Source organism: Laccaria bicolor, genomic scaffold (assembly GCF_000143565.1).
Source record: "Laccaria bicolor S238N-H82 LACBIscaffold_41 genomic scaffold, whole genome shotgun sequence".
NCBI lineage: Eukaryota > Fungi > Basidiomycota > Agaricomycetes > Agaricales > Hydnangiaceae > Laccaria > Laccaria bicolor.
This window is the reverse complement of record NW_001889912.1, coordinates 117,162-141,878: the sequence shown is the minus strand read 5'-3', so window position 1 is coordinate 141,878 and position 24,717 is coordinate 117,162. Positions and strand designations below refer to the sequence as shown.

General features: G+C 47.5%; 13 protein-coding genes across 13 annotated transcripts; 3 read left to right on the top strand and 10 right to left on the bottom strand.

Annotated features, from left to right (window-relative positions):
* Positions 1-801: 801 nt before the first annotated feature.
* Positions 802-1,227, bottom strand: LACBIDRAFT_164021 (uncharacterized protein; the record flags this gene model as incomplete). Its single annotated transcript, XM_001886930.1, has 1 exon — positions 802-1,227. A coding segment is annotated over one exon (426 nt), but the record flags the coding sequence as incomplete, so codon positions are not given.
* A 24-nt stretch (positions 1,228-1,251) lies between these two features.
* Positions 1,252-2,458, bottom strand: LACBIDRAFT_309652 (uncharacterized protein). Its single transcript, XM_001886929.1, has 5 exons — positions 2,407-2,458; positions 2,208-2,313; positions 2,056-2,149; positions 1,799-2,002; positions 1,252-1,749 (listed from the first exon to the last, which is right to left on the bottom strand). Exons 2-4 carry the CDS (start codon positions 2,301-2,303, stop codon positions 1,950-1,952), a joined length of 243 nt encoding a protein of 80 aa, XP_001886964.1. The 5' UTR covers positions 2,304-2,313; positions 2,407-2,458; the 3' UTR covers positions 1,252-1,749; positions 1,799-1,949.
* Positions 2,459-3,670: 1,212 nt separating this feature from the next.
* Positions 3,671-4,638, top strand: LACBIDRAFT_309651 (uncharacterized protein; the record flags this gene model as incomplete). The annotated part of the gene is made up of 5 exons (XM_001887007.1): positions 3,671-3,811; positions 3,864-3,945; positions 4,009-4,325; positions 4,381-4,494; positions 4,543-4,638. 5 exons carry the CDS (start codon positions 3,671-3,673, stop codon positions 4,636-4,638), a joined length of 750 nt encoding a protein of 249 aa, XP_001887042.1.
* A 220-nt stretch (positions 4,639-4,858) lies between these two features.
* On the bottom strand, positions 4,859-6,456 carry LACBIDRAFT_309650 (uncharacterized protein; the record flags this gene model as incomplete). Its single annotated transcript, XM_001886928.1, has 4 exons — positions 4,859-5,362; positions 5,417-6,025; positions 6,075-6,214; positions 6,267-6,456. The coding sequence occupies 4 exons, from the start codon at positions 6,454-6,456 to the stop codon at positions 4,859-4,861; spliced, it is 1,443 nt and encodes a 480-aa protein (XP_001886963.1).
* A 53-nt stretch (positions 6,457-6,509) lies between these two features.
* LACBIDRAFT_309649 (uncharacterized protein) lies at positions 6,510-7,770 on the bottom strand (the record flags this gene model as incomplete). The annotated part of the gene is made up of 4 exons (XM_001886927.1): positions 6,510-7,039; positions 7,095-7,261; positions 7,310-7,431; positions 7,486-7,770. The coding sequence occupies 4 exons, from the start codon at positions 7,768-7,770 to the stop codon at positions 6,510-6,512; spliced, it is 1,104 nt and encodes a 367-aa protein (XP_001886962.1).
* Positions 7,771-7,930: 160 nt separating this feature from the next.
* LACBIDRAFT_191754 (uncharacterized protein) lies at positions 7,931-10,537 on the bottom strand (the record flags this gene model as incomplete). Its single annotated transcript, XM_001886926.1, is given in 9 exon segments — positions 7,931-8,458; positions 8,522-8,988; positions 9,022-9,370; positions 9,398-9,693; positions 9,781-9,927; positions 9,943-10,149; positions 10,204-10,373; positions 10,429-10,460; positions 10,514-10,537. 9 exon segments carry the CDS (start codon positions 10,535-10,537, stop codon positions 8,171-8,173), a joined length of 1,980 nt encoding a protein of 659 aa, XP_001886961.1. The 3' UTR covers positions 7,931-8,170.
* Positions 10,538-11,877: 1,340 nt separating this feature from the next.
* LACBIDRAFT_239321 (uncharacterized protein) lies at positions 11,878-13,056 on the top strand (the record flags this gene model as incomplete). Its single annotated transcript, XM_001887006.1, has 5 exons — positions 11,878-12,015; positions 12,083-12,175; positions 12,228-12,549; positions 12,592-12,833; positions 12,886-13,056. Coding segments are annotated over 5 exons (966 nt in total), but the record flags the coding sequence as incomplete, so codon positions are not given.
* Positions 13,057-13,631: 575 nt separating this feature from the next.
* LACBIDRAFT_191778 (uncharacterized protein) lies at positions 13,632-15,412 on the bottom strand (the record flags this gene model as incomplete). Its single annotated transcript, XM_001886925.1, has 4 exons — positions 13,632-14,625; positions 14,679-15,181; positions 15,243-15,302; positions 15,358-15,412. The coding sequence occupies 4 exons, from the start codon at positions 15,410-15,412 to the stop codon at positions 14,158-14,160; spliced, it is 1,086 nt and encodes a 361-aa protein (XP_001886960.1). The 3' UTR covers positions 13,632-14,157.
* Positions 15,413-15,989: 577 nt separating this feature from the next.
* On the bottom strand, positions 15,990-16,534 carry LACBIDRAFT_309644 (uncharacterized protein; the record flags this gene model as incomplete). The annotated part of the gene is made up of 3 exons (XM_001886924.1): positions 16,467-16,534; positions 16,258-16,408; positions 15,990-16,205 (listed from the first exon to the last, which is right to left on the bottom strand). The coding sequence occupies exons 2-3, from the start codon at positions 16,357-16,359 to the stop codon at positions 15,990-15,992; spliced, it is 318 nt and encodes a 105-aa protein (XP_001886959.1). The 5' UTR covers positions 16,360-16,408; positions 16,467-16,534.
* A 977-nt stretch (positions 16,535-17,511) lies between these two features.
* Positions 17,512-18,024, bottom strand: LACBIDRAFT_309643 (uncharacterized protein; the record flags this gene model as incomplete). The annotated part of the gene is made up of 1 exon (XM_001886923.1): positions 17,512-18,024. Exon 1 carries the CDS (start codon positions 17,836-17,838, stop codon positions 17,512-17,514), a length of 327 nt encoding a protein of 108 aa, XP_001886958.1. The 5' UTR covers positions 17,839-18,024.
* Positions 18,025-18,263: 239 nt separating this feature from the next.
* On the top strand, positions 18,264-19,153 carry LACBIDRAFT_309642 (uncharacterized protein; the record flags this gene model as incomplete). The annotated part of the gene is made up of 5 exons (XM_001887005.1): positions 18,264-18,298; positions 18,354-18,417; positions 18,473-18,597; positions 18,689-18,782; positions 18,836-19,153. The coding sequence occupies 5 exons, from the start codon at positions 18,264-18,266 to the stop codon at positions 19,151-19,153; spliced, it is 636 nt and encodes a 211-aa protein (XP_001887040.1).
* A 15-nt stretch (positions 19,154-19,168) lies between these two features.
* LACBIDRAFT_295462 (uncharacterized protein) lies at positions 19,169-21,385 on the bottom strand (the record flags this gene model as incomplete). Its single annotated transcript, XM_001886922.1, has 12 exons — positions 19,169-19,353; positions 19,410-19,539; positions 19,593-19,603; positions 19,652-19,777; positions 19,832-19,913; positions 19,967-20,156; positions 20,206-20,219; positions 20,281-20,389; positions 20,440-20,555; positions 20,602-20,750; positions 20,806-21,130; positions 21,199-21,385. 12 exons carry the CDS (start codon positions 21,383-21,385, stop codon positions 19,272-19,274), a joined length of 1,521 nt encoding a protein of 506 aa, XP_001886957.1. The 3' UTR covers positions 19,169-19,271.
* Positions 21,386-22,187: 802 nt separating this feature from the next.
* LACBIDRAFT_309640 (uncharacterized protein) lies at positions 22,188-24,146 on the bottom strand (the record flags this gene model as incomplete). Its single annotated transcript, XM_001886921.1, has 17 exons — positions 22,188-22,214; positions 22,266-22,334; positions 22,389-22,519; positions 22,579-22,636; positions 22,695-22,757; positions 22,816-22,840; positions 22,894-22,994; positions 23,043-23,082; positions 23,197-23,290; positions 23,340-23,455; positions 23,512-23,537; positions 23,591-23,608; positions 23,663-23,672; positions 23,723-23,780; positions 23,833-23,887; positions 23,942-24,060; positions 24,113-24,146. 17 exons carry the CDS (start codon positions 24,144-24,146, stop codon positions 22,188-22,190), a joined length of 1,044 nt encoding a protein of 347 aa, XP_001886956.1.
* Positions 24,147-24,717: the final 571 nt, after the last annotated feature.

Below are 24,717 nucleotides of genomic sequence, written 5' to 3'. Positions count from 1 at the left end.
GCTCAAACTTCATCGGATGGAACGGGGCCGTTTCAATGCTCACCACCTGAAGATCTTGGAGAAGATCTATCTCCTGGATGGTTATACTGGTCCCATTGGATTTGGCACTCATGTTGCAGAGGCTTCTACCACATCAGAGGAGCCAGATGCAACAGGGGAGCCTCAGACCCCGGCCCTTCCCCCTACAGGTACCACCCCCAGTCATGAAGTGGATTTAGAAGAGGAGCTGGATGAGGAGCAGGCTGGTGAGGATGAGGAGATTGAGGTTCTTGGTGCCTGCTTTAGTGTACTTGATATGAGTGGTGACGGCCCCCGTAGCCAGGAGGACTAAGTAAAACATATGCATTACTATCTACCTAATAATACCTATGTAATGCAAAAGAAAGCGAGGGGAACAGATGATTATTGGGGGGGATACACGTTGTCGGCGTTGCGCACGACGAGCTCGACGCGTTGCCATCAACAACGGTGAGTAAGGGTTCTTCGTGATGGCATCGAACCCTTTATGGGCAGGAGCGCAATGCCGCCAAGTGCCAAACACCGGTGACTGGTATTCATGGTTGCCGGTGAGCACAGGTAAGAATTTATTATAAAGTCCCTACGCACTACTGGTAGTTATTGCCCAGAGCGTTACAAAAGCCATCTTTGATCGAACTAGACAGGAACAAGCATATCTTGTTCCTGTCTAATAGGACCAAATAGGTGGGGTTCACAGGTGAAGCAAAATAGATGTTTTGACAGAAACACGTCAATTTGGATTGCTACACATGCTTGAAGAAAACTGACCTCGCGCACTTGGTCTAATTGACCAACTCTCGCCAAGTATGCCGATCCAGTATCAGCCCATACTTGGTACCGGACAACCTTCAGCTCATCGTCGAAATCCAACGTGTAGGTGAAAACTTCTTCCCAACTTTTCTGAGTCCCTAACCAGGTAAATTCTCCCTTTCCTTTCAATGCAACGCGACTGGTTTCGGTGTCCACCAAGAACTCCGAGAATGTCAGTCTCTCGTACGAAAGGAGGGAATTGATGATCAGGAAGTATTCTTTGATCTGTGTTGCTCCCAGGAAGGGCCGACCCAAGAAAGATGCCAGCGAAGGCTCCCCGTACTCGATAGCGGAGACTTCCTGTGTTTTGGAGAAATGCGATAATATGGTGTCGATATCCTCCTTCTGCGCAAAAGTATCGCAAAAACTTTGCGCAGCATCAAGAAGCTGTAACCGAGAGCTGCCCATTTCCAAATTGTGAAGTTTTAGTAGAAATTCTCGCAGTCACATATTCTATGCATTTAAATGACGTCACCAAGTTACTGTTCACTGAACGGTGAAAGCAACAGCAATCACCGATGTTTCGTGGCTGAGCGCTGAGGAACAGGTCTGTTTGCAACTCATGACACCGTCTTCCTCACAGTGATTGTCGGAGCTATGTATGAGCATTAAAACCTCCATGCACTGGTATGAAGGGGTGTAGTCATCCACGCCTTTCGTTTCCTACGTATGACAGCCCCCAGAACAGTAAATTTCTAATTCAAGGCCCACTTTGCATTTCGTCTGGGGGAATATCCGGATCAAGCTATAACAAGCTCGTCAGGTTTATCCACAACGTTCTATGAACATCTATTCGATCAACGAAACGTTTGTCTGATCTGAAACACTGCAAGTTGGTCTGGCAGATGCTAATCGGACCTATTTCCGCGTTGACGGGTAGTTCATCCACGAACCCACTCGGTGCTGCTTGCAATGAAAGAGCTAGACAACCTGAGCGACGGTCGGGTCTCGGGTCTACATCAGAACTCACTCTTGTGCAAAGCTCTCCTCCGATTCTGCTCCATGGTTCTTATAGCGACACCATTGAGATTGCAAGCAGTCTTATTGAAGATGCCAACAAAATCATGGGTTTGGCCTCTACGCCGGGGCAGGGTTTGCCCTTCCGATGTTCACCTCGCCTCTCAGTATCTGGGTCTGAAAAACGTTGAGCCAATCACCCGATGACTTGCAGCTCCTGCTAAGACGCATGAGCAAACTCCATCTGATAACGAGGAGAAAAAATGCTGCTTCCTATAGGGCATTTGAAAGGAACACCCATTTTACATAACCTGTCATGTTTTTGAGGACGTAGATAGGGAAATAACCTTTGGCTGTCCTTAGTCTTAGCGGCGCCTTCAATTTTTGCAGAACGTAAATTCGAACGTCCAAAAAATCCCCACCTTGCTTTCAGACAATATGATCTGGACATTAAGCGTGGTTCCTGGGGACCGCGAAAACATCCGACGTTGAGGACATTGAACGGGAAAACATTGCATCCTCCAGGCGCTAGCAGCGCGGATGTATCGGCGGTCACAACAAGAAATCATAGATAAGGGCCGAGTGAGGCCTAATCAAGAAAAGTGTAGAAAAGGTCCGCACTTTGACCAGATTATCGATGGCAAATCTAGAGGAAGTATTCAGATAGGAATTGGATACTGATGGATAGCGCTAGAACCTCCAACAATCATGAAGGCCGCGTGTGTGATTCAAGAACACTAGAAGTGCTTGCCACATATACCGTATGACCTGTCATGACATGGGCACCTTCCATGACTATAGGCTCACGACATGGACGAGTTGCTTTCCATATCTACATTTTACGCCATTAACACCCGTAAGCCTTGAGTCGACGAGCCCCCGTCAGGAGGATGACTCACGACTGTTCCCTACCGCGAATGACAACGGGAGTTTCCTCGGCATCACAACCAACGCGATAAATAGCTTGCTCAACAGGCTTAAGCTTACAAAGTCAACAAACTTGCCTTGTGTTCCGCATTCATAATATATGAACGCCATCCTCATCTCTTCAAAATAAGACACGGATACGATTGGCTTGCTTTGGGAGACTTCATTCATAAGTAGATGGATCCGGTACCTGCGGGACGTCGATCGGATGCGGTGATAACATCGCCTCTGATGTCCTGGGTGAACCTATGCAAAATCAGACACCGTCACCACGTATAAGGATTCGCCTACAGTACTGTCGGTTGAAACAGTAGAGGCTGTAGGCAAGCTAAGTATAAGTAGGGCAAGTAGGAAAGAAGGAGGACTGACAGTAACCGACACGTGACCTTTGTTGTGTACGCGTTGTACTTCGTTGTTGATTGACATAAATGACAACATTGCTCCAAGCGGAGACAGAGGGGATAGACGTTCGTCTCATGCTAAACATGAGGATTGATGTGCTACAACATCCTCATTTCCGGAACGTTACGCACCCGTCTGGGCTGCTATGCGGCGGTTATCTTGTGAAGACACCAAAGTAAACATTAGCAGAAACGGCTGCAGGATGTTAAATTGTCATCTGGATGTCATCTTCTTGCTTCTTTCTTGACCTACAAGCTGGCTGGACCCTTGCTTTGACGGCCTATCATGAGCTGCGCTCTATGGAAGTGGTATACTTTCGGCGGTTCGACGGCCTGCCGCAGTCAAGACAGACACGATCTGGCCAAATTTTGCTTGATTCCACATCCGGAGGCCCGATTGGATTTTATTCCTATCTCGATCTATATCCTCAAAACGCAGGTTCTCCTCGTTGTTGCCGCTTTTGGCTTACAGTATAAGTAAAGCAAGTAGATAGGATTGAGCCTTTCTTCACTCCCTATCGTCCTCCATCTCCAAGTTCATAGCGTCAAGATTTTACATGGCTTTCAGTCCAGCTTTCGATGGTTTCCAGAGCTATGGGCGGCCACTTTCTCATCGGCCATCTATGGTTTACGGTGGCAGTCCGTACTCTCACTCAGGGTCTTTCTACCCTGACGGAGTGGCTTCATCTCACGGAGAAGTGAGTCAAAACCCTTATCCCATCTTCACACCCCTGTTAAACTAGCTGCCAGTATCCCCAACCCGCATATCAGGCATACGCTCCCTCTAGCAACGCGATAGTACCTGTGAACCATCGTCTTGCAGGCTCTTCAGGTAAGCGTTCCGCATCTCCCTTCCTCAGTTTAATGCTCAATTAGAGGGGTGCGTGGTGAACAGCTTATGACGATATAGGGATCCATGATTCTTGTTACCCAGACGAGCGTCGATTATCCATCGGTCACCATGCTCCTACCCCGATGCTCATGCCGCGGCACCGCCGTCATTCCGCAGTGTCATTCGTCGCCCGACCCCCTGCGATTGACCCCTACCGCCGAGGGAGTTCAATTAGCATCAAGTTCAAGCCAAAGGGGTCGCCCACTTCGGGAATTGGTCTGGATGAAGCGCAGGCCCATGTACGCCTGTCAGGCAATGATGCATACACCTTCCACGATCTGCATTCAGACGGTCGAAGGAGGATACATCTGAAGATCAAGGCATGCTCGATTTTGAACTTTGATGATTTCCTCTAACAAATGTATATCCTTGCAGTGGCACGGATACGTATCTCTAACGTACGAGATCCCCTTGGATGGGCACGATGGGCGTGTAAACCTGCAGACTCTCGCGAGGCGTGTGTCTCGGGCGTGTGTTCATTACCTTCAGGTAGGTCAGCGTTAAGTGAGATTGTCGCTGTGCACTCAAATGCAGTAGGCCAACGTCATCCCCGTCGTTTGGGATCGTGTTGTGCTTCATCACCTTGAGGAAGTGTCCTACGGTGTCTGGCAACCGATGCTATCGACACGTTGAACTTTGCTTTGACTCTGACTATGCTATCACCACCTGGTCGAGTGCCATCAAAAGCTCGTGGGGTCGTTGTATTCATACATCTCGGATCCATGGGTCATCCTCAATGGTACGGTGCATGGATGTACTTATACTATCTAATCTATTGTGTTTTTTTAACATTGTATCAACTACGTGGAATATATTTTTGAAGAAAAGATTTAACAACCAAACATTCCATTGATTAATGAGTCGTAAATGGATTACAATTACAGATAGCGGCGCGAACAGCAAAGCTAGCAATACTCCCAAGCGCTAAACCCCCAACCAGACAAAAACTCGCGATAGTGGCAGCGATATCCACATCTTCTACCCGACCTCTGAGCCTGGGGTTGTGTTCTAAGGATGGTGCGGACATCATACATAAACTTGAGACATAGCCATTCGACCAACCAAAGGCAAAGAGAATCGCCATGTAAAAGAAATTGGAGCTAATGACTGGGGGGGATGGTACGATAGATGGTCTCTGGACATTGCACATGAGAAAGACTGGAATGAAGAGTGTGCGGGCCACTGATAGCGTTAGGAGACGTTTCGCCGACCATATTAGAAAGATTGGGTACGAGCAAATGTATCGGCCCAAAAAGTCACCTATATTGAAGACCAAAAAATGGATAGAGCTGAACAGCAGGGGGTGAATGTCTGGATTGGTTGATTGAATGGACGTTGTGATGGCAGGATAAACCGCCTGCAAGACGACGTTAAGAAAAATCATAATGAACGCTGGCAAGGTAAGGCTTACCAACGTAATCACGAAAACATAGGCAACCGCCACTTCATAAATAACATTAGCCTTGGCCACTCGTATAGCGTCGGCCTTTTCATCGGACAAGCCAGTCCGCCTGCTGGATACCAACCCTATTCGTTCGCTGGAGTTTGCATCCTCGTCCAAGATCTTTCTAGGCAGTTGCTCGAGGGGGGCTGCAACACGAGCATAAACTGGCGTTTTCACCAACCAGCCATATGTCATCGCGCTGAAAATAAGGAAGATCGTTGACAGCAAAAGAAAAATGAAGGCAGATCTCTCCTCAGGCGAACCATCGCTGACATATGTGGAAGGCCTCCCATGAACAGAAGCTGCGGCACTAAGAACCTGTACCCCGCTCACTGCCACTGCCACTGCAGCTTGACCGGACATCATTGCTTGGACGGCTGGAGGTCCAAAGAGAGAGGCCACGGCAATGACGGAGGTCTGGAGATATGCGCCAGCTGTAGCCTGGGCTGCGCCGTTGAAAAGAACGAAAACGGTGAACACTCCAGAAGAGGGTACTATGAACGTGCTGAACGTCAATAAGGAGGTAAGGACAATGAGCCAGATTATTGCAATGCGAATTTGACGTGATGGAATAGTCTATGCACATTGATTATGTGAATGGTCGTATATTGAGTATTGGACTGACATGTTTGGTCGTTGCTGTCGCATGGGCCAAGAAAATAAAGTTTGCCGCATTGAAAGACGTGGAGAGGTATGAAGCAAATGTCGATTTAATTGGGGAGCCCACCAATCGCGATAGAAAAAAGGGGGTTGCCGTGATGATGACTATGTATATAGATGTGAGGCATTTGACGGCGGTGAAGGACAAAGTCCGTACCATTCCATGGAAGGAGGACGGCGCATCCCATGATGAAGTGTATCCATCTGACACGAGCATCGACTAATGGTGAAGGTGGATGCAGAACAAGCTGCTCAGTGGCTAAATCGTCGATGGAAGTGCGTGAATCAGAGTCATGAGGAAGTGGATGATACGAGGTTTGTGGAGATTCTGCTCGTTGCAACGACATCTCAAGTCAGACCAGAATTGGACCAGAAGGTGAGTAGACAGGCTATCGATTAATTAATTAATTATTTCTGGGATAACTTGATTTGAGGAATCCGACAGAACCAGCTCCGTGAGGCGACGTTGAAGTCTAGCTTCCTTCTTCTCCTTCCTCATCGCTTTCCTCTTCATCGTCGACTCCTGCGCCATATCCTTCCATCTTCTCTTCCGCTCATCGTCCTTCTTTGCTTTCAATAATTCTCGCCATCTGAACGCTGCTTCTGCCTTTGCGTCCCTCGGGCTACGACCATTCAGGTGTTTCAGTTCATCGGCCATAATTTCATCCAACAATGCCTTGTCATTAGCCTGGCGAATCTTCCACCTCATTAGTTTCTTGGCACGTGAATGAGGGTTAGAAAGTTCTTGAGCAAGGTAAACTTCAACGGGCTCAGAGTCATTGAGAGCGGTTAGGTGTGGGTTGTAGAGCGTGGCAAGGAACTCGTCCTCAGTCGCAGGGCGAGGGATTGGAGCTCTTAAAGATTGTTGGAATGTCGGCAATTTGTATGTGACTTTGACGACCTCCTCACGGGTCGTGTCATAATTTGCGGCTGGGGAAAAAATGCTTTAATGCTTGTAGCTGAAAAGATGGGCTGTATTGCTTACGCTCTGGCAAACTCCTCTTCTCTGGCTTTGGCCAAGGAATCTCAATCCTTTTCGATTCAGCGTAAGGTATCACAGGAACCGTGCTGACAGCGAATCTCTGCCATACATAGCGCTTCCGTAACCGGTCCCATGTTGGATGGGACGTTCCAACTCGTTGAGCGAACACCCTAGCATAGGGATGTCAGAAAATTTCAAAGAACAGCGAGCATACGTACGGGAGAACCTTAGGTTCTAAAACGCCATCTCCTGTTGGAAACTCATAGTTTCCAACTAAAAGTTGACACTTGGCATAATGGTAGTTTTTGGTTGGCGGTGGCTTATCCGCGTCTGTATTGGCCTGTGGCAGATAGTGGCGTCAGAGAAGGGACTAAAATATGTTCGAGAAGCATACCTGCGCAGCACCCTTGACGAACACCCTGCTGCTCATTCGATTTATGCTCAGCACTTCGTGAATATTTTTTGACTTGTCGCCACGCAGGCGAATTTGATCACCAGGGATAATGTTCCAGTACTTTATACGATCCTTGGGACGTACTGATTTAATCTTGGGGTCTCTAATACTTGAACGTTTCAACCAGAGTTTCGGAATGGGAAGGAGATGATTGAAGTTCGTTTGCCATGGGTTTGTTGTTGTCGCTGTTAATACCGTTTTCCGGGTGAAGTATCTGAGAGACATCGCCTAGCTGAAGGGAGTCAAGAACTGGGTTCAGCTTTGCATACAGCCTCTACGAGAGGAGGCAAGAGGTAGGAGGTTGTAGTGGAAAATATATGTCACGTGATTAAATGCTGGCAGGATATTTATATTTTTTTACGATGCAGAAATTATATAAAGTAAGGAGCATACACCGTAATATATCGTGTCGGAGGTCACCACTAAGGCAGCATGGATACATATTGGCAAAACAGTAGAAATACACCTAACACAAAAGAGAAGAGAGCAATAATTAACCTGGCATGAAAAGACCTGAAAACGAAACGTCCATCAAAGAGGTTGCTGAGATTTAGAGACACCCCAAGCCGTCGATGAAGAACTTGGCTCCTCCGATTCAAGAGTCTGTAGACAACGAATATTAGATCTAGAATACACAAACGTTGTTGTTTACCTCGAGTAACATCCCAAGCACTTGATCAACCTCAGAAGGGGGAACACCGCCACAGCCTGCTCCAATTAGTCGCCTATACTCACTCATTCGTCCACTGGTCCCCGCCTCCGCCTGGAAGGTAACCATTTCCTCAAACATGAATTTTCTCCGTTGCCGGTGCTGAGTAACGTCCTCTCGTAAACTTTGGCATAACTGCCGGAGCTGATCAGGGTCCGTAGGTATATCTGCGTGAAGAGCGATCAAATCCGATATATCCTCCGTCTGGATGGATGCTTTCTGTTTTCCTTTGGTTTTTTCACCATCCGCTGGCGCGCCCGCTTCGACTTCATCCTCAACCTGGTATATTGCGGTAGTCGACGTCATACTTAATTCCCCGTTTTCCCCGTCACGGATGATTTTCTCCCTGATTTCTTCGCCCTTCACCCACTTCTCCCAACCTAAACGGTATCTTCGACCCATCTTGTCAATTAGGCCGTTCTCAAGATCTTGCAGGTGTTGTTTGGCCTGTGACAAGCCTTCGGCTTGTGCTTTTAAATGCCCCACTGCTCGCTGACTCTCTAGAATCTCTGCTTGTATGTTACTGAGCAATGCCTGTGCTTGCGTCATGTCCCGCTCCTTGTCTCGGAGCTCCTGATCAAAGGAGGCGGCTAAACTATCCAACATGGTCGCGATGTCATTCACGCAACGCGTGCTGGCCTTCTGACCAGCGATGGAATGGTGAAGAGGCGGTCTGTCGCCGTTGGCGGGAGCGAAGGAGTAGTTGGATAAGGCATTGGAAGGTGGAAATGCAACTTGTGCATTGCGGAATGACAGATTCGTTACACGGGATGGCGGAATAGGCGAAGAGCGAAAACGCTCGTCTTCCAGAATGTAGTCCTCGGTGCTCTTGCCGTCGTGATTCACAATCTTGGGATCCGCGCCATGATCAATGAGAATTTTTACCAAACGTTTACTGCGACACCGGGCAGCCATAGTTAAAGCTGTTTCACCGTCTTCGTCTTGAAAGTTGATAACATCCGCGAGTTCCTTCGGGTAATCTGCGAGTCGAGTGAGAATTGTTTCCATGTAATATCGCGCAGCATGCGTTTTTCCTTTTGACATGGCGACGTCAACGACGTGATGAAAAACTGTGCGGTTGTAGTTGTCGATGTTGAGCGTAGAACGATGCATCAACTCATACAATTCCGGAAATTTGCGAACATCATAGTTGTTTGCGAACATAACGCTTCGCATTAGAGGCGTCTGCCCAGCTTTGTTAACCTTGAAAATGTCGGCGCCGGCCGTCAGAAGCAGTTTCACAATCCGGATACGTCCCATGGCGCAAGCCCAGTGCAAAGAAGTGTGGCCATCATCGTCAATGGCCATATTTGGGTCGAAGTCTTGAGGCGGTGAAATGAGGACAGGTGGAATTTGATTTGTGTCCGAAATGAAGTACTCCAGGACCTGGTCCCCGTATGACCTGGCATCGGAGGTACCGTTCAACCTTGGGCTGTCATCTCCAGACAGCTCGTCATAATGATCGTCGACAGAGCGACGATGATTACTTTGACTGGTGTTCAAGGGATGGTGAGCATCATCAATACCATTAAATCCATGTGAAGGTCTGGGGCTGCGAATAGGGGAGGGCGTACGCGAGCTAGAGGACGCCTCTGATGGTGAAGGAGTCATCGAACCATCCTCCGATCCACGAATTGACAAGGTGTCATGATCAGATTCATCCTCAATGGGATCTATAGGTTGTTTACGAGATGACCTCGTGTTAACCACGACCGTAGCGAGGTCTGCCACAGGAGCTCTGCGAGTGGGGCGACTTGCTGTGGTCGCGACGAGGTGTTTCGGAGCCAGAGGCGGGCTCTTAGCAGCAGGCTGAAATTCAATGATGGGTCGCAATAGATGTTCACAATTATATTGCTTCGCAAGGCCAAGACCGCGTTCGAGAGGAATCCATGTGCCTACACGCGCAGTCCTTTGTAAATACAGCAGTGATGGGAGACTAAGACACATACCCTGGTACTTTCCATATCCTCCTTGCACCTTTTCGTGCTCACCCTTTTGGACTTCGCGTTCCAAGACACGGGTCCGCTGTGGTTTGTCGAATCCAGCTACCTTCAATATCTGCGTCGCGTTTAACCACGAATCGGAACGCCGCCTCATCACCGCGACGCTTTTGCACATCCTGCACGTGTCAATTCACCGAATATTCTTTGTATATCGCGCTGAACAAAGCTCACATCTCATATACGGGTATACCGCTATAGGTAGCCTATAGACGAAGAGGAATTATTAGGTTGAATTGGGGACTGGTGAATCGCCAACCTTGAAAATTTGTGCATCAGGCATGGCCGTTACAAGGTTCCGTATAGCACTATGACGGAATACCGGTTGCTTCTTGGTGCTTCGCGTCTTATATGACTTTTAGCGTGGTGAGCACGGTAGGCGTTGATCAAGCAATCGTTGACTTTCGCGACTTGGCCGCCTGATGGACGCGACAAAACAATAGAGGTAAACAAGCGATTTTGGAATCTGTCCAGTTAGTATCCACTGCTTCCTTGGAATCTCCAAAACTGCTTGAATTTGTACTTTGTAAGTTTTATGTTCTTCATTCACGCAGCCTCAAACCGCTGACCAACTTTTTTGATTTCTATAATTTTTATCAGAATTGAATTTGGCTAGTACTTATTACGTTCTGGATATACATACAGTCATCCACCTGCTAATGATACACCCAAAATGAGAAATTAGCTTCAACAGATTTGAGCACAACCTTTCTCTACAAAAACTACATGAAATTCTCAGATAAATGCCCTTCTATGACCATACCAAATTTCAGAATGTTTGACCCACATTTCACAGAGAAAAACTAAGATTGTGGGTGTATCATTGAGGGGTGTGACTGTATTTGGCTATTTCCGAAAAACAGTCCATTTTGTATGCTCCACAGCTTTGCCAATTCTGCCTCAATTGCATCCAAATTATGTATGGTGGTAGATATGAGTTTGTACTACTTGTTACAACTTGTTTCGTAAAAGTCGGTGTAGTATTGAGCGAGATATTTGCTAGTCAAAAGTGTTGGGTGGTGTATCATTAAGGGGTGGATGACTGTAATACTTAAAACTCTCCAATTCCGCCACAATAACGCTACAGCGCTCCTGTAATATTAAATGCAGATGAGCGGGTTTGCGCTCGCGGTAGGATAACTATCTCATCTTATCTCATACATATGTTGGCCCAATCTTGGCAGCTAGCCTCTGGAGATTTTCTGATGGATTCCACTCTGTTCCAGGGCTGTCCAGGGGGCCATGTCACGACTCTGAACATTTCTTGGTGCAGAACAATACAACCAAACAGGAGCCTCACGTGGTAAGCGTGTTCAAGCAGCGTGCTGTTTTGTTCTCCAAGCTCTTGCTCCTCCTTGTTCCCCCCTTTTCCCTCCCCCCGACGCGCAGCATCGCCGGTATGGCTCCAAAGTCTGAGCCATTGTGCTGTTTTAGCGACAGGTTTGTCGTTTTTTCCATTATGCCACCATCTCGAGAGCTACACATGTTCAATCGCTGTTTTACAGACTCTACTTCACAACGTTCCCCCACCCCCCTCCCAATCCGCAAGCACTCAATCGTATAGCCGCAGAACCTGGAAATCAGCCGCGCCTACGTGGGCGAGCAAGAGACGGCCCTTCGGTTTCACCAGACGACAGTGCATCATACTATTATTTCACAATCGACGACCAGCTGCTGTATCTATCGTTCTTTCAGGACTGGGGCCCACTGAACATTGCCATGGTATACAAAGCATGTATCCTAATTCACGAACTTCTCGAGGTGCGACACGATTGTTGCATGTTCTACCCCCGTGCCACTTACACGTGTTGTGCCCTACGTGATATAGGATAAAGATCTGGCTTCATACCGACTCGTTCTTTACTCCTCAGACGACCCGAGACGAAAAGCGAACGCTGCTTTATTGATGGCTCTTTACTCGGTATGCGATTTGTTCGGCTGATGACTTTGTTTTCACTGAACTCGCCGTAAAGATGATCGTACAGCGTCGAGCCCCGTGGGAAGCTTTTCATCCCATTGCGGAGATGGAGTTTATGCCATTCCGAGATGCGGGGCGGGGGCCATCCGACTTCAATTTGAATATTCAAGATTGCCTTTGGGGAATGTGGAAAGCAATGCAAAACGGTCTTTGCGACATGAATGAGTTTAGTGTGGAGGATTATGAATTTTATGAGAAGGTGGAAAATGGCGACTGGAATTGGTTAACGCCGCATTTCATCGCCTTTGCTTCGCCAGTGGATACCAATTGGATCAAGCGGGACAAGGAGGCCAAAGAAGGGAAAACGAATTTATCAGGTGCTGGTGCTGACTCTTCTTCCTCAAATAGCAACAACTTAGCCCTTCAACGCAAACTTCCAACACCTTTCCTAAATTGCCTCGACTATTTCGAAAAACGGAACATCAAACTTGTTGTTCGTTTAAACACGGAACTTTACGACCGAAATACATTTTTGGATCGCGGGATCGATCATATGGAACTTTATTTCGACGATGGCACGAATCCTACGGACGAAATTGTCCGAACCTTCATTGATGTGGCTGATCGGGTCATCGAGGCTGGCGGCGTGGTGGCCGTACACGTACGCCCTCTCCCTTATACAAACAAAAAAATTCTGATCCTTCAACTTGTAGTGCAAAGCGGGTCTAGGCAGGACAGGCACGCTTATAGGAGCGTATATGATCTGGAAGTATGGATTCACAGCCAATGAAGCGATCGCGTTCATGCGCATCATAAGACCTGGCAGCGTTGTGGGCCCTCAGCAGCAATACATGTATCTAAAACAATTGGAATGGGCTAAGTGGGCTGCAGTGGACGAATGCCGGAAAGCACAAGCAACCTGTGCGGTGCCCTCTGCGGCCCCCGTCGCGCCAGTGACGCCTCCAGCAGAGACAGACGACGAAATGGACGCCATACAGACGACACCTACCAACTCCCTTACCACTCTACCTCCAGTGACTCCCGGTCGACATATAGCCACTGCTGCTGCTAAAGCTAAGGCGATTGCTCCTCCTGGACAGCCCCGTAAAACTCCCGCCAAACGTGTGGCTCAAGATTCCGACGAAGAAGACTCAGAAGACATACTCCCAGATCTAAAATTCATCCCTACCGCTCGGAAAGTAAAACCACCTGGACCACGAGGGGTCACTTCCTCAGAGCAACGTCCTGCTCGTGTTACAAGGTCAACGGCAGGCGCAGCGAACATTCGCAAGACGGGAATGGCTCCGCCGCCTTCTTCCCCAGCCAAATCCTCACGCCAAGGACCTAATAAGATCCCCAGATTGGCGACGACACGGACGACCTCGGCCGCAAAAGCCGTTGCAGCGGCGGCTTCCCAACAAACGCAACCGCGAACGACCCGTGCCCCGCCATCCCCAACACCACCTTCACGATTACCCACGTTAATTCCCTCGAAGAAACCGCACCACGTGTCGTCACTTAGCGAAGTGGTGAATGTGAATAGTTTCAAACGGAGTGGAACTCTCAGCTCTGATGCTTGGGTAGCGACCAACACGGCCGCTGTCGTGGTTCCAGCGTCCAAATCGACACGTCCCGGACTGAGAAGCGTACGGCGAAGACGAAGTAGCTTCAGCTCCGCAGACGTTGTTGCCTGATATCCCACTATCTATGCTTTCGACTGATGTGATTTTTCAAAATCTTCGGCCACTTGGGATCATTTCCCCTGATATCTACCCGGAAAGAGTTACACCTTCTCTCTCATCATGTCATATGCAATCTCCCCATTCCCCTAACTTGCCATAGCTTTCTATCCTGTCTTCTCTATTTATACCAGTTATCATCTTCCAATTCATTCTACGTCTGACCTTTAGGATTGTTCGCTGGACTCCTGGTTGTTGACAGTTTATTCCAATATCTACATGTAATCGAAGATATGTGCCCAATTATCAAGAACGAGACGAATATTTGTGTACGCATTCGAAGAACCATTTCAAATCTTCTGGATCAACGCCTGGAGTGATTCCGTGTCCCAAATTGGCGATCCACCCGCCTTCCCCAGCTTGGAAGCCTTGACACATCCGCTGGACCGCACTTTCAATAGCGTCTCGCCCGCCGTACAGAACATTGGGATCCATGTTGCCTTGTAAGGCTACCTTTTTTCCGACGATGCGACGAGCTTCGACAGGGTCTATACACCAATCCAGTCCAAGGACATCGTACCCAGAATGTTCCGCGAGAAGCCCAAGAGCATGATTGGCGCCCTTTGCGAAAAGTGTCATAGGTGTTGCTGGCAGGTTCTCCTCCACCAGCCGGCGTCGGACATTTGTAGAAATATATTTCAGAGTTGGAAATGAAAAAATGGAAAAATCGTGTGGCGACAACTCCCCCGCCGTAGAATCGAAGACTTGAAGAAGCTTATATGGGGGAAATCAATGGGATAATTTATGATCAGCAATATTGTACAGACCTGCGCTCCAGCCTTGACTTGACCGACCAAAAAATCAACACAGACATCCGCGATTTTCGCAAGCAACGCTTTAGACTCCTCTGGATATTTGAAAATCCAGGTTTTAGCCTTTTGGTACGTTTTACTTCCCCCACCCTCAATCATGTATCCGAAAAGTGTCCATGGCGCCCCGCAGAACCCAATCAAGGGAACCTCACCACCCAAACATTTCCTTGTCCTTGTGATGGCTTGAAAGACATAGTTGAGTTCCTTATCAACATCGACCACAGATGCCAGCTTTTCGACGTCTGTGGGAGTGTCGAGAGGATGAGGGAAATAAGGGCCTGGATTCATCTGAACCTCCATTCCCATCGCCTGTGGGATAACGAGGATATCACTGAAAATTATGGATGCATCCAGGAGCCCGGTGTACCGCTCGATAGGTTGTAAAGTGACCTCTGAGGCGAGCTCTGGGCTTCGACATACTTCGAAAAATTCATGAGATTCGCGCACTTTACGGAATTCTTTGGACAATGGAGAACGAGGATTAGATTGTGAGGGATGACATGAACGCGAGGTTTATACCAGGGAGATAACGACCAGCTTGTCGCATGACCCAAACAGGTGCTCTCTCAGTCACCTCACCTAATGACGAAATCAAGGCGATTCTGTACGTTCATGAGTAACTCGAGCAACTCACCTCGCGCAGCACGAAGTAAGAGGTCATTCTTCAAAGGCGGGAAGTCTGGGGTCATGGTGATTTGGTGAGCGAGGATTACGCTGAGTTATGTACCTGTAGAAGACTTTGGTACAAGAGATGAAAAAAGCTACGCCGGGTTAGGACCCTGGTATATGCTGTCAAATGTCCGATCCAAACAAAAAATCTCGGATCTGGAAATTTCGGCAATTCGGCAGTTCGCCGTTTCGCACAACACGTTGGAATTTCCCATTTTAAATTTCTAAGAAGGCGAATGTACATCGAAATGCACATTCAATGAGAAGATGAATATTAACATACCCGCCATGTAACAAAGTTCAAAGTGATTGGAAGCACACAAAATTTATAATGTCTACGAAGGTGAGAGTGGGCGGCGGATATGGCGAGCCTGTATATGCATCCGTCTATCCTCCTCCTTCTACCAATTTCAGTGTCCCCCAGATTCAAGGTTCTCTAGCAGCGGTTGGCGGCGGTCGCACACGACGAAGGCGATGGCGGGAAGCAGCTGCAGCTGAACGATGCAGTGCTGGAATTAGATGGAGGAAATTGCAAAAGCAGCACCATAGAAAGAGAGAGACGGCGGAATGAGAGGGGGAGGCAGTGAGCATCTTCTCTCATCGCACTCCTCGTAAACGGGATAAAAGGCGGGAGAATTCCGCCAGGCAAAACACACAGGCAGGATCCTTCGAGTTTTGCTCTGGTGTAATTTGTGGGATATAGTCAGTGAGAATGTTGAGGATAGAGTCTGGACGTCGATCTTTGCGCAGGAGTGCGTGAGCTTGACCAACAGGAGCCTGTTTGTACGCTTGACAGTACATTTGTAACGCGGTCTATAACCAAGAATGATGAAGGAAGTCGGGTTGCTAGAGCTTTCATGCTCACCTCGCTACCTTCATTTGTCTCGCAAATGTCGTAAATATCGTGTTTACTGTGGTCGTGCTCCTTGCAGGACACGATGGTGCTCATGCAGCCTGACTCACCCATCGTAGCAGCGTATAACAGCGCCCCCAGGTTCGCTGCGCAGACAACATTTCTGTAGGATTCCGTGCCAGGTGAGCCGCATCATTGTCAGGTATCGTTAAAATACTCACAGTTGTCGCTGCTTTGATCCTTTCTGTTATCCATTTCCGTCATCTACACCTCCATGAGAGATCATGTCGCCGAGCACTGCTGATGACTTGAAGAGCCATAGGGAGAACGTCAGAGTTCATAGAGAGGTTGACGCTGGCGTTGTGTTGATTTGGCAAGAAGGGAAGTCCGATCATTCGGCGATTCGGCGATTCGGCGAATTGCCGAAATTTCCAGATCCCAGATGTCCTCGATCCAAAACGGCCAAATTTTGGCACTTACGTACGGACGATTTTTCGGCGTTTCTGTCCGCAATTCGGATCCTACTTATCTTTTTGGACCATTTCCGTCCGCAATACCTATCGGACATGTAAATGCTCGAGATCCGTGCACATAGAGGATGAGAGATGGAATTTAGGTCAAAATGTCCGCATAAAACAGAAATAAAGTAAAAAACGGTCGTAATCAGGTCAGAGTATCCCTTCTAACCTCCCAATGTTTCCATATTGCAGTGCTGCATGAGCCACGGAATTGCCAAGTAAGATCTTAGTTACAAAGTCCTCTGAAAGTTTGTGTTCTGGGCCAGGATGAATGACGACAATAAACTGCCTGCTGAAACCATGACCTTCAAAAATACATTTAGCAAACAAAATGAGTTGAGCAACTGACCTTCCAATATATTCCAAAATCCCGACATCGTTGATTGCAATAGATTGCAATGGGGTGAAAGGAGCGCTGTGGTAATTAATGGCTGATGCTGAGTCGCGCTATTCCCAAGTGGATTATCATCGTTGAGAACGATGATGCGGTGCGTCGCTCAGAGGGCTTGGGGAAAATAGAAGATGTGGGAGGGGTTGTGAAATTTTTTGAGCTCAAACCCAACTCAAGCCGACAGCTACAAACGTACGAAATTTGGATCGGACCTCCGTACCGACTGGCCATTTACAGACGCAAAATGGATCAAACCTCCGGCCAAAATTCGGGCTTTCCGTACGCATAAGGATCGAAGGTGAGACGATTTCAGTAAGTTTGGGAATTGGAAGTTACGGCGTGCATAACGGCGATCGCTTACGGCGGCACTTTCCGTGACAAAAAAACGTGACCCGCCACACAACGCGTTGAAACGCCTGTATCGTGCGCGCTCATCCGCATCACATTACCGCCAATGCTACCCGCCTCCAACGCCCTCGACAAGCTCAAGGTGCACCCTGTATTTTGAAACCTTACCGTAGATGGTGTTGTGATATTCACATGCCAAGTTGCCAGCCACCTCAAACGCGACATCCTCCAACCACAACCGATCCCTCGAAATAACTCATCAATTCTGCCCTCCGCCTTGCCTCCGCCCATCACGAATTTTCTTGGAGCTTCTCTTGGAATGTCTACCGATGACATTGATGATTGTTGGGATCTATTGCAAGATTATGTGTGGGAGATACCTGGTATTGCCGCTTACATCAAGGGACTTTCATTTGTTCAAACAATTTGGATGGCCGTGTGGATTTAGTTGAGTAGATACATTCATTTGTAAATGGAATCACTTTTCTTATAAAATGTAGCTGCAATATCCATATACCCGCCTGATGAACTCGTGAACTAAGCGCTAAAGTAATCACGTGATGACGGCGGAAACTGCCGCCGTAAACGATCGCCGTAATTACGGCGCCGGAATTTCCAATGTACGAATGCCCTCGACGATTTTAGGTCCCATTTCCGTCCGCATAAGGATCGGACATTCTATAGCATATACCAGGGTCCTGCCGGGTTCTAAGGGAGCCTGTGACACTAAAATCACGTCTTACTTCAAGCTGCCGCGTCAGATGCCTCTTGTCACTCCGGTAGCACTCGTCGAGGAGTAAATATGCCCTATCGTAACCGTGGAACATATCTGTAGCTAACCTTGATTGTAGGTTCAAGAAATCTGGCGAATTTGATCGTTTACGAAGAGAACTCCTCACTCAGTTCCAGAGCGACGTCTGTTCCCTCTTATTCCGTAACGGCTCCGTCATTTGAATAACACCGTAAGAAGGATTCTTTCCCAGCCTTCAAGTCCAAAATTGAAGATATGGCAAGGCATTGGCTCTTTTCGGAGGAGATGATGCAATACTTGCCCCAGGATTCTGTGCACAAAGAACTTGCTCAGGAAATAGACAGGTAATTAGAGGTAACTTTCGACAAGTTTGTAGTCACCCTTCAACGCCTTTCCAGATATCCAATCGTAAGCAGAGCAATTTTGAATGTTCAGATGCTCTCCGATGAAGCCTTCGCCGCAAACATCCATTCTTCAGTTCAGAAAATTCTTCGTGAAGATAAAGGAGAAGGCTCTACCATCCCAAATGGTTTGTACCAGTCAGCAAGTACCTATAAATATGCGTTCATACTTGCATTTTAGATGCCGTGGGTCAGCAACCTAACGGAGAGCATCTGCAGAAGGCAGGCGACAATACTCAACACTCTACCACAGGCCTCGCCTCAGAACCTAACGACGCAGCAATTGCTGATCATTCTTAACTTTACCCCCCTACTCGTTCCCCGATCCGTAACTGCCGCGATGTCGATAGAACCGAATCCTTCTTGTGAACACACGGGGCTAACTAGTAAGGCAACACTCGATGCCTTCATCTGCAACCAACCGACTATGAGCCCCAACCCCTTTCAATATCCGACAGTTGGATGGCAGGGTTCGAGGGAAATCGATGCACTACGATAGTTCTGCAATTTTCCAAACATCATGTCTGCTGGCTTGTTGCGTTGACTCACTTCAAATATTTATAGCGTTTGACAATAATAATGAACTAACCGGCAAGAAACGACACGAAAAATTCAAGTTACATGGGCTCCTCCGATTGGATCAAGGATATAGCCTTCTCCGAGCGTGGCGTGATTGAGCATTTAAATGGCTTGGGATGACTGGCGATGAATATGTGTAAAATGTCGTTGCAATGGACCAGACCAACATCACAAACCTGATAGTTCCTGAAGTGTTCTCGTGAAGAGGTTCAATCACTACACCATCTTCAACGGCCTTCGCTATATTAAATACGGCCAAAGATGTTACGCAAGCAATATATACAGAAGCATCAGCGAGGTGATAACCTGAATGCGGTTTGAGATAATCTTGGTTAGGTTAAATAAAAGGGAAAAAGTACCAGGACAGGCCCTATAATTCTTTCAGTTAAGTGTCATCACAATGAGCCAAGCAACATACCGTCGACCGAAGCCAAACGAGAAATTTCGAGGATCAGTTTCGGGAGGCGAACCCTCCGTGGACATAAAACGGTCTGGGTTGAACTCCATTGGGTTGTGGTATACTCTCGGGTCATGGGTAAGTTTCCTGTTCTACGAATTTAGAATTTTTGGAGAAAGTCAGAGCGAAGACATCACATACCAGATGTTCGGAATGATTAAAGATCCCTTAGGAATGAAAAAGCCGTCGTGAATGTCGTCTTCCATTGCCCGGTGAGGTACAGCTGGAAAAGAAACATTTACATAGATAGCCCTCTTGAAAGTACTGGCCACATACCAGTTGGGACCACGGCATTCCACCTGAAAACTTCTTTCGTGAGAGCATCGACGTATGGTAGATTCTCCCGATCTGCAAACGTAGGAAGTCTATCGCTTCCGACAACGGCATCGATTTCTTCCTGCGCCTTCTCTGCAACAGCGGGATAGAGAGCGAGAGCAAGGAAAAAAGAATAAATTGCCGAAACCGTCTGGTGGTATGTCAATAAGGAGCGTTAAAGTTATGGGATTGGCCCCAACCGTATCTGCAGCGCCTGAGAAATATTGTGATGGTAAGATATATATATAATTTGCACGAAGGCCGGACCCATGCACCTGAGTATAGACTTGCTGCGCTCCATTTAAGATCGAATTCCTCATCGGCTGTGAGTTTCTGACCTTCTAGTAACGCGGAGGAGAAGGAATGGGTAGCCGTGCCAGCGGCCTTGCATCAAGAGGTGAATTGTAGTTTTTTCTCGCGCGTGTCAAACATACCATCTGCTTCTTCACAAAATCGTGCGGCTGCTCCACCATTTCAAAGAGTGTAGCAGCCCAGACTGATGCCTTTCTGCGGAAGCCAGCTCCCGGAAACCACATCGGAATGTAGCGCACTTTAAACAGTTAGGGATAGACGCAAAGGACCCCGGAAAGACTCACAAGCAGGAATCAAGTCAACCAGGAAGCCACCAGGGGCGGTCGCGATGGAGAATTGCTCTGTCGCTCTGTCTGCCAATTCAACAAAAGGATCGTTGTGTTCCTTCACGTCATATCCATGAGATATTTTAAGAACAACAGCACCGACGGTTCTACGATTCCAATGTCAATCATTGGGTTTATTTTTTGGCACAAAACAGAACCTACTTGCGAACATGGACAGCCAAGTCTTCCGGCTTCATCAGAACTCTGCGCAAGAACCGACGCGCCTCCAACTCCTCGATGGGAAGGAAAGCCTTCATCGCCGCTTGGCTTCCGATCAACTTATGGAAAAGGCGACGATATCGTCGAAAGCGGTCGCCGTACTGTAGAAGCACTAGTGTATTTTTCCATCCGACAAGTTCCCCACCCATCTGAAGAGTGGGTCGGTCAGAGTAAATCGCACTTTTCTTCTCCAGGATATCAATAACAGCCTTCGCGGAGTTAAGAATAATGAGAGGTTGGCCGAGAACCGTGACAGAACAAATGTCACCTAAACTCGAAAGTCAGCGGATTGCGTGTCCTGCAAAAAGACAGAGAGATACTAGCCCCATGTTTCACCCCAACGCGCAAATGTTTGCCATTCTTTTTCAGACGGCATGTCCAGAACATTTCCAATGAAGGGCAAGCCTTTCGGCCCAGGAGGAAGGGATGCGAAAGCCCTCTTCCGTCGTGGCAGCTTTTGGAAAATCCACAGGGCGGCAAAGAGAAGAAAGAAACACACAGATATGATACAGTTAAACGCCATGACGGGAGATGAGGACAAACGCCAAAAAAAAAATGAAGATGTTGGGTATCGAAATTTATCGTTCGGCGCTTTTAAGGAGAGGGAATGTGCCAGGATAGGATCAATCCCGATCTGGTTCACAGGGTGAGATTTTTCACTTTTGACTAAATCAGAAAAAAAGCATGAGAGAAGTCCGCGGTACACATCGTACCTTTCCACGCTCGATCTAAGTCATTCATCTGGGCACGACGTTGCGACTGAGGTGAAATGTGTCGTCATTCACTAGTTTGAGGAGAGTGCAATGGCGAATACGCCCAAATCGTGAAGTTCTCAGTCATTTCCAAAGTTTGGTGGTAAAGATCCCTCGAGATTGCCCGTATGAATCGTGGCTTGGATGCAACCAGGGGTTCTTTTTCATCAAAGCCAGATGTGTGGCGAATCTGTTGCTATACAAACAGCGCTTCTGCAATTGCATGTTGAGCCGTACGCTCCTTTCTAACCGATAGCTAGACGAGATCTGCAGGAAGGATAACCTCGAGGCCAGCAGGACGCACGCGCGGGGCAATCCATCGATCAGCCATCCAGAATTCGTTGGAGGAACATGGACTGCGTTTCTCGCGTAGTGTCCCGATCCACCTGCTTTTCCCCGAACCTTTGCAGCGCTATGGCAAACCTTTACTTAATGGTCGTCGTCGTGGTGACGTGCGAGTAAAAGGAAAGAGGAAGTTTTACATGCGAAGTTTGTGATACAAACAAAGTACACAACAGACCATAAGGTTTACAAAATCGTACACTAGCCAGCGAATGTCGGAGTCTCGTCCCGTTAGAAAGCACCATCGGCCACCGTCGACTGGCGCAACAGTTAATCGGCGTCGTCAGCAAGCTCTAAGTGAAATTTTACCTCTGGTCCATATCGTTCGCGAGAAAAATCTTGCATTGTTTCTATCTTAATAGATATGTTCGTAGGCCTCTAGGGTTCTGGTTCAGGAGACGGCCAAGGGAACAATGAGAAGGAAGAAATCACCAGTGAGCCCACTTGCCCTTCCCCCGATTTTGAGAAGTTCTGCAAGGAAAACGACATTTCGTCGCTGTCTTCACCTAATTCACGAATGCCGTTTCGAGCATTTAACGTTGCTAGAACAGAATTGCTATAGACTAACATTGGACAACACCCCCATCAAAAAAAAATTTGAAAAGAGTTCAAGTTTACTGACGTCGGCCCAAGCTGAAATAAAACGCCACGTAAATGAGAGTTTGACCCCAAATCAGTATCTGAAGATGCGGAAATTCATTTGTCAGGACGTCCACTCATATAAATCATTCAACTCACGGAAATCAGGGATGCAACGGCGCAGATGCTAGTTAACATGCCAGTGCTAACGGTAAAAAGAATCTGCGGCGACGTGACTAATAATTTTCTGTGTGTGAATGGAAAACTGTCGACGACGTACTAATCTGCTAATCATCGTATCCGACCTTCCCATGCAACTATGAGTCTAAGGAGCCGAAGGAACCGTGAAACAACTTACTTTTTAAACCCAGTCCTCGAACGATGGAGAAAGTAACAGAGGGAGGCTGCAATGAGAATGTCTGCTACCGCGGCTAATATATTCACAGTAATTGAGAGGCCCTTCCAGATATCAGTTTGACAAAACTCTGTATCAAATCATCGACATACCTTCAGTCGAGTCAGTTCACCCCAAGTTTGCAGTCGCATGCTGTGTTGATTGAGTTGAAACCTTCAGAAACAGCGCAGGCAGCTCACGATTGAACTGTAAAAACTAAGCCATTCTCAATCATTCTTGTTCAAAAAGATTTAAGGTAAGACTGACCAACGGAACAGCCTTCGTGAAAATAGCTTGGTTAGACATCCGCCGGGCAGCAGCGAAGCTGAAACTTGCCAAATTCCGCCAGAACCAATGCGCCCTGACGTCAGTTAAAAACAAAGTGACTGAGTTGGAGAAAGGAAACTGACCACAACGGCTGTCAACGGGATGTTTTGACTGCTCACTGTAATCTCGTAAGCGCGGCTCGTTCAAGATAGAAGGGCTGGTTGCATCCGTACACCTCCACACTCTCAGCGTTAAAAACCTAAATAAAAAGTAATGTCCAGCACTGGAACGCGGAGTACGTGAATGGTAGCTAACATTTGAACCAAGAAGCCAATGAAACCCTGTCGAAGGCGTTTTCACAATCTTCGGAACCTGCTGCGCAAGACCAACTCACATTAAACAACACTTCAAGCTGAATAAAAATGAGGTTATTAGAAAACCGCAATTGACCAAGAACGTCACACACCAGGATGCTCCTATATTTATATTAGAGATTTCATCATAAGAAATTGTGGAAATTTCACACCAGACCATATTCGTAAGGATAGCGGGATTATTGTAATTGGAGATGACATAGTAATACACTGTTGAAAAGATTCATCCAACAAGACGCGGAAAGCTGTGGGAAGCGAATACCAGTGTGAGAGATGAGCATTTGATGCACACTATCAAAGAACCAGACGCCTCCAACCTAAAGTATTGATATCGGTCGACACGGAAAATTAACAATGGAAAGCGCACGTACAAGTGCTTTGATGTACCAGACGTCCTGAACAACCATGAAAATAAATCTTGCAGCAAAGCAAACTGTTTCGGGTACCTTTGAGTAACGATTGAAATAATACCACGTCTGAACGCAGGATACTGCAGCGGCCCCGTAGTAGGTAAATGTTTGTGGACGTTAGACGAAAAGTACCTCCATAAAGCCTGGAGGGAGAGTCAACCTTCATCTCTGGTAGAAATCCGTAATAACTTGCATCGCAGCACAGATTACCCCTATAAGTGATGCTCCCATCCTGAGTTGGATCAGTCTATGCGTTAACATATATAGATAGGGCTGACGTGTTATCGACACTATGAGTGCTCTGCCGACTGTCGATCATATTCCGTAGCAGATGCGAGATAGTGGTGTGAGGACAAGTCCCTTTATCTTCGACGTTCCACGCTTATAAGGTCTTGAACAACGGTCAAGAAGCTTGGAGAATCAATGGTGGATTCCGAAGTCTGATCAGTGGCAGGCAATATGGTTAGGCGACACGTCCGTACCACGCAGAAACGTATTGTCCCCATGCGTCGACGAGATACGGCAGTCGTCGGATGTTGATGACTATGAGTCCATACTAGGCCTTTCTATTAGGAGCTTCCAGTCCCAAGCTTGACACCAATGAGGCGACTCGGGAGACTTCGGACACGTAAAATCGTCGGACACACGTGCACTTACCTGCCTTCTCGATATTAGAATATGGTTCTAAGGCACGGAGTTGGTCCAGTAGACCTTCAGTGTGAGGGTTGTGATGTAAG

What these genes read in the sequence shown, in the direction of transcription:
- LACBIDRAFT_309652 (XM_001886929.1), bottom strand. Translation starts at nt 2,303, where the DNA reads ATGCAATGTTTTCCCGTTCAATGTCCTCAACGTCGGATGTTTTCGCGG. An exon ending in TCATATTGTCTGAAAGCAAG is followed by an intron (nt 2,150 to 2,207) that starts GTGGGGATTTTT and finishes GGCGCCGCTAAG; the next exon opens with ACTAAGGACAGCCAAAGGTT. An exon ending in TTTCAAATGCCCTATAGGAA is followed by an intron (nt 2,003 to 2,055) that starts GCAGCATTTTTT and finishes GCGTCTTAGCAG; the next exon opens with GAGCTGCAAGTCATCGGGTG.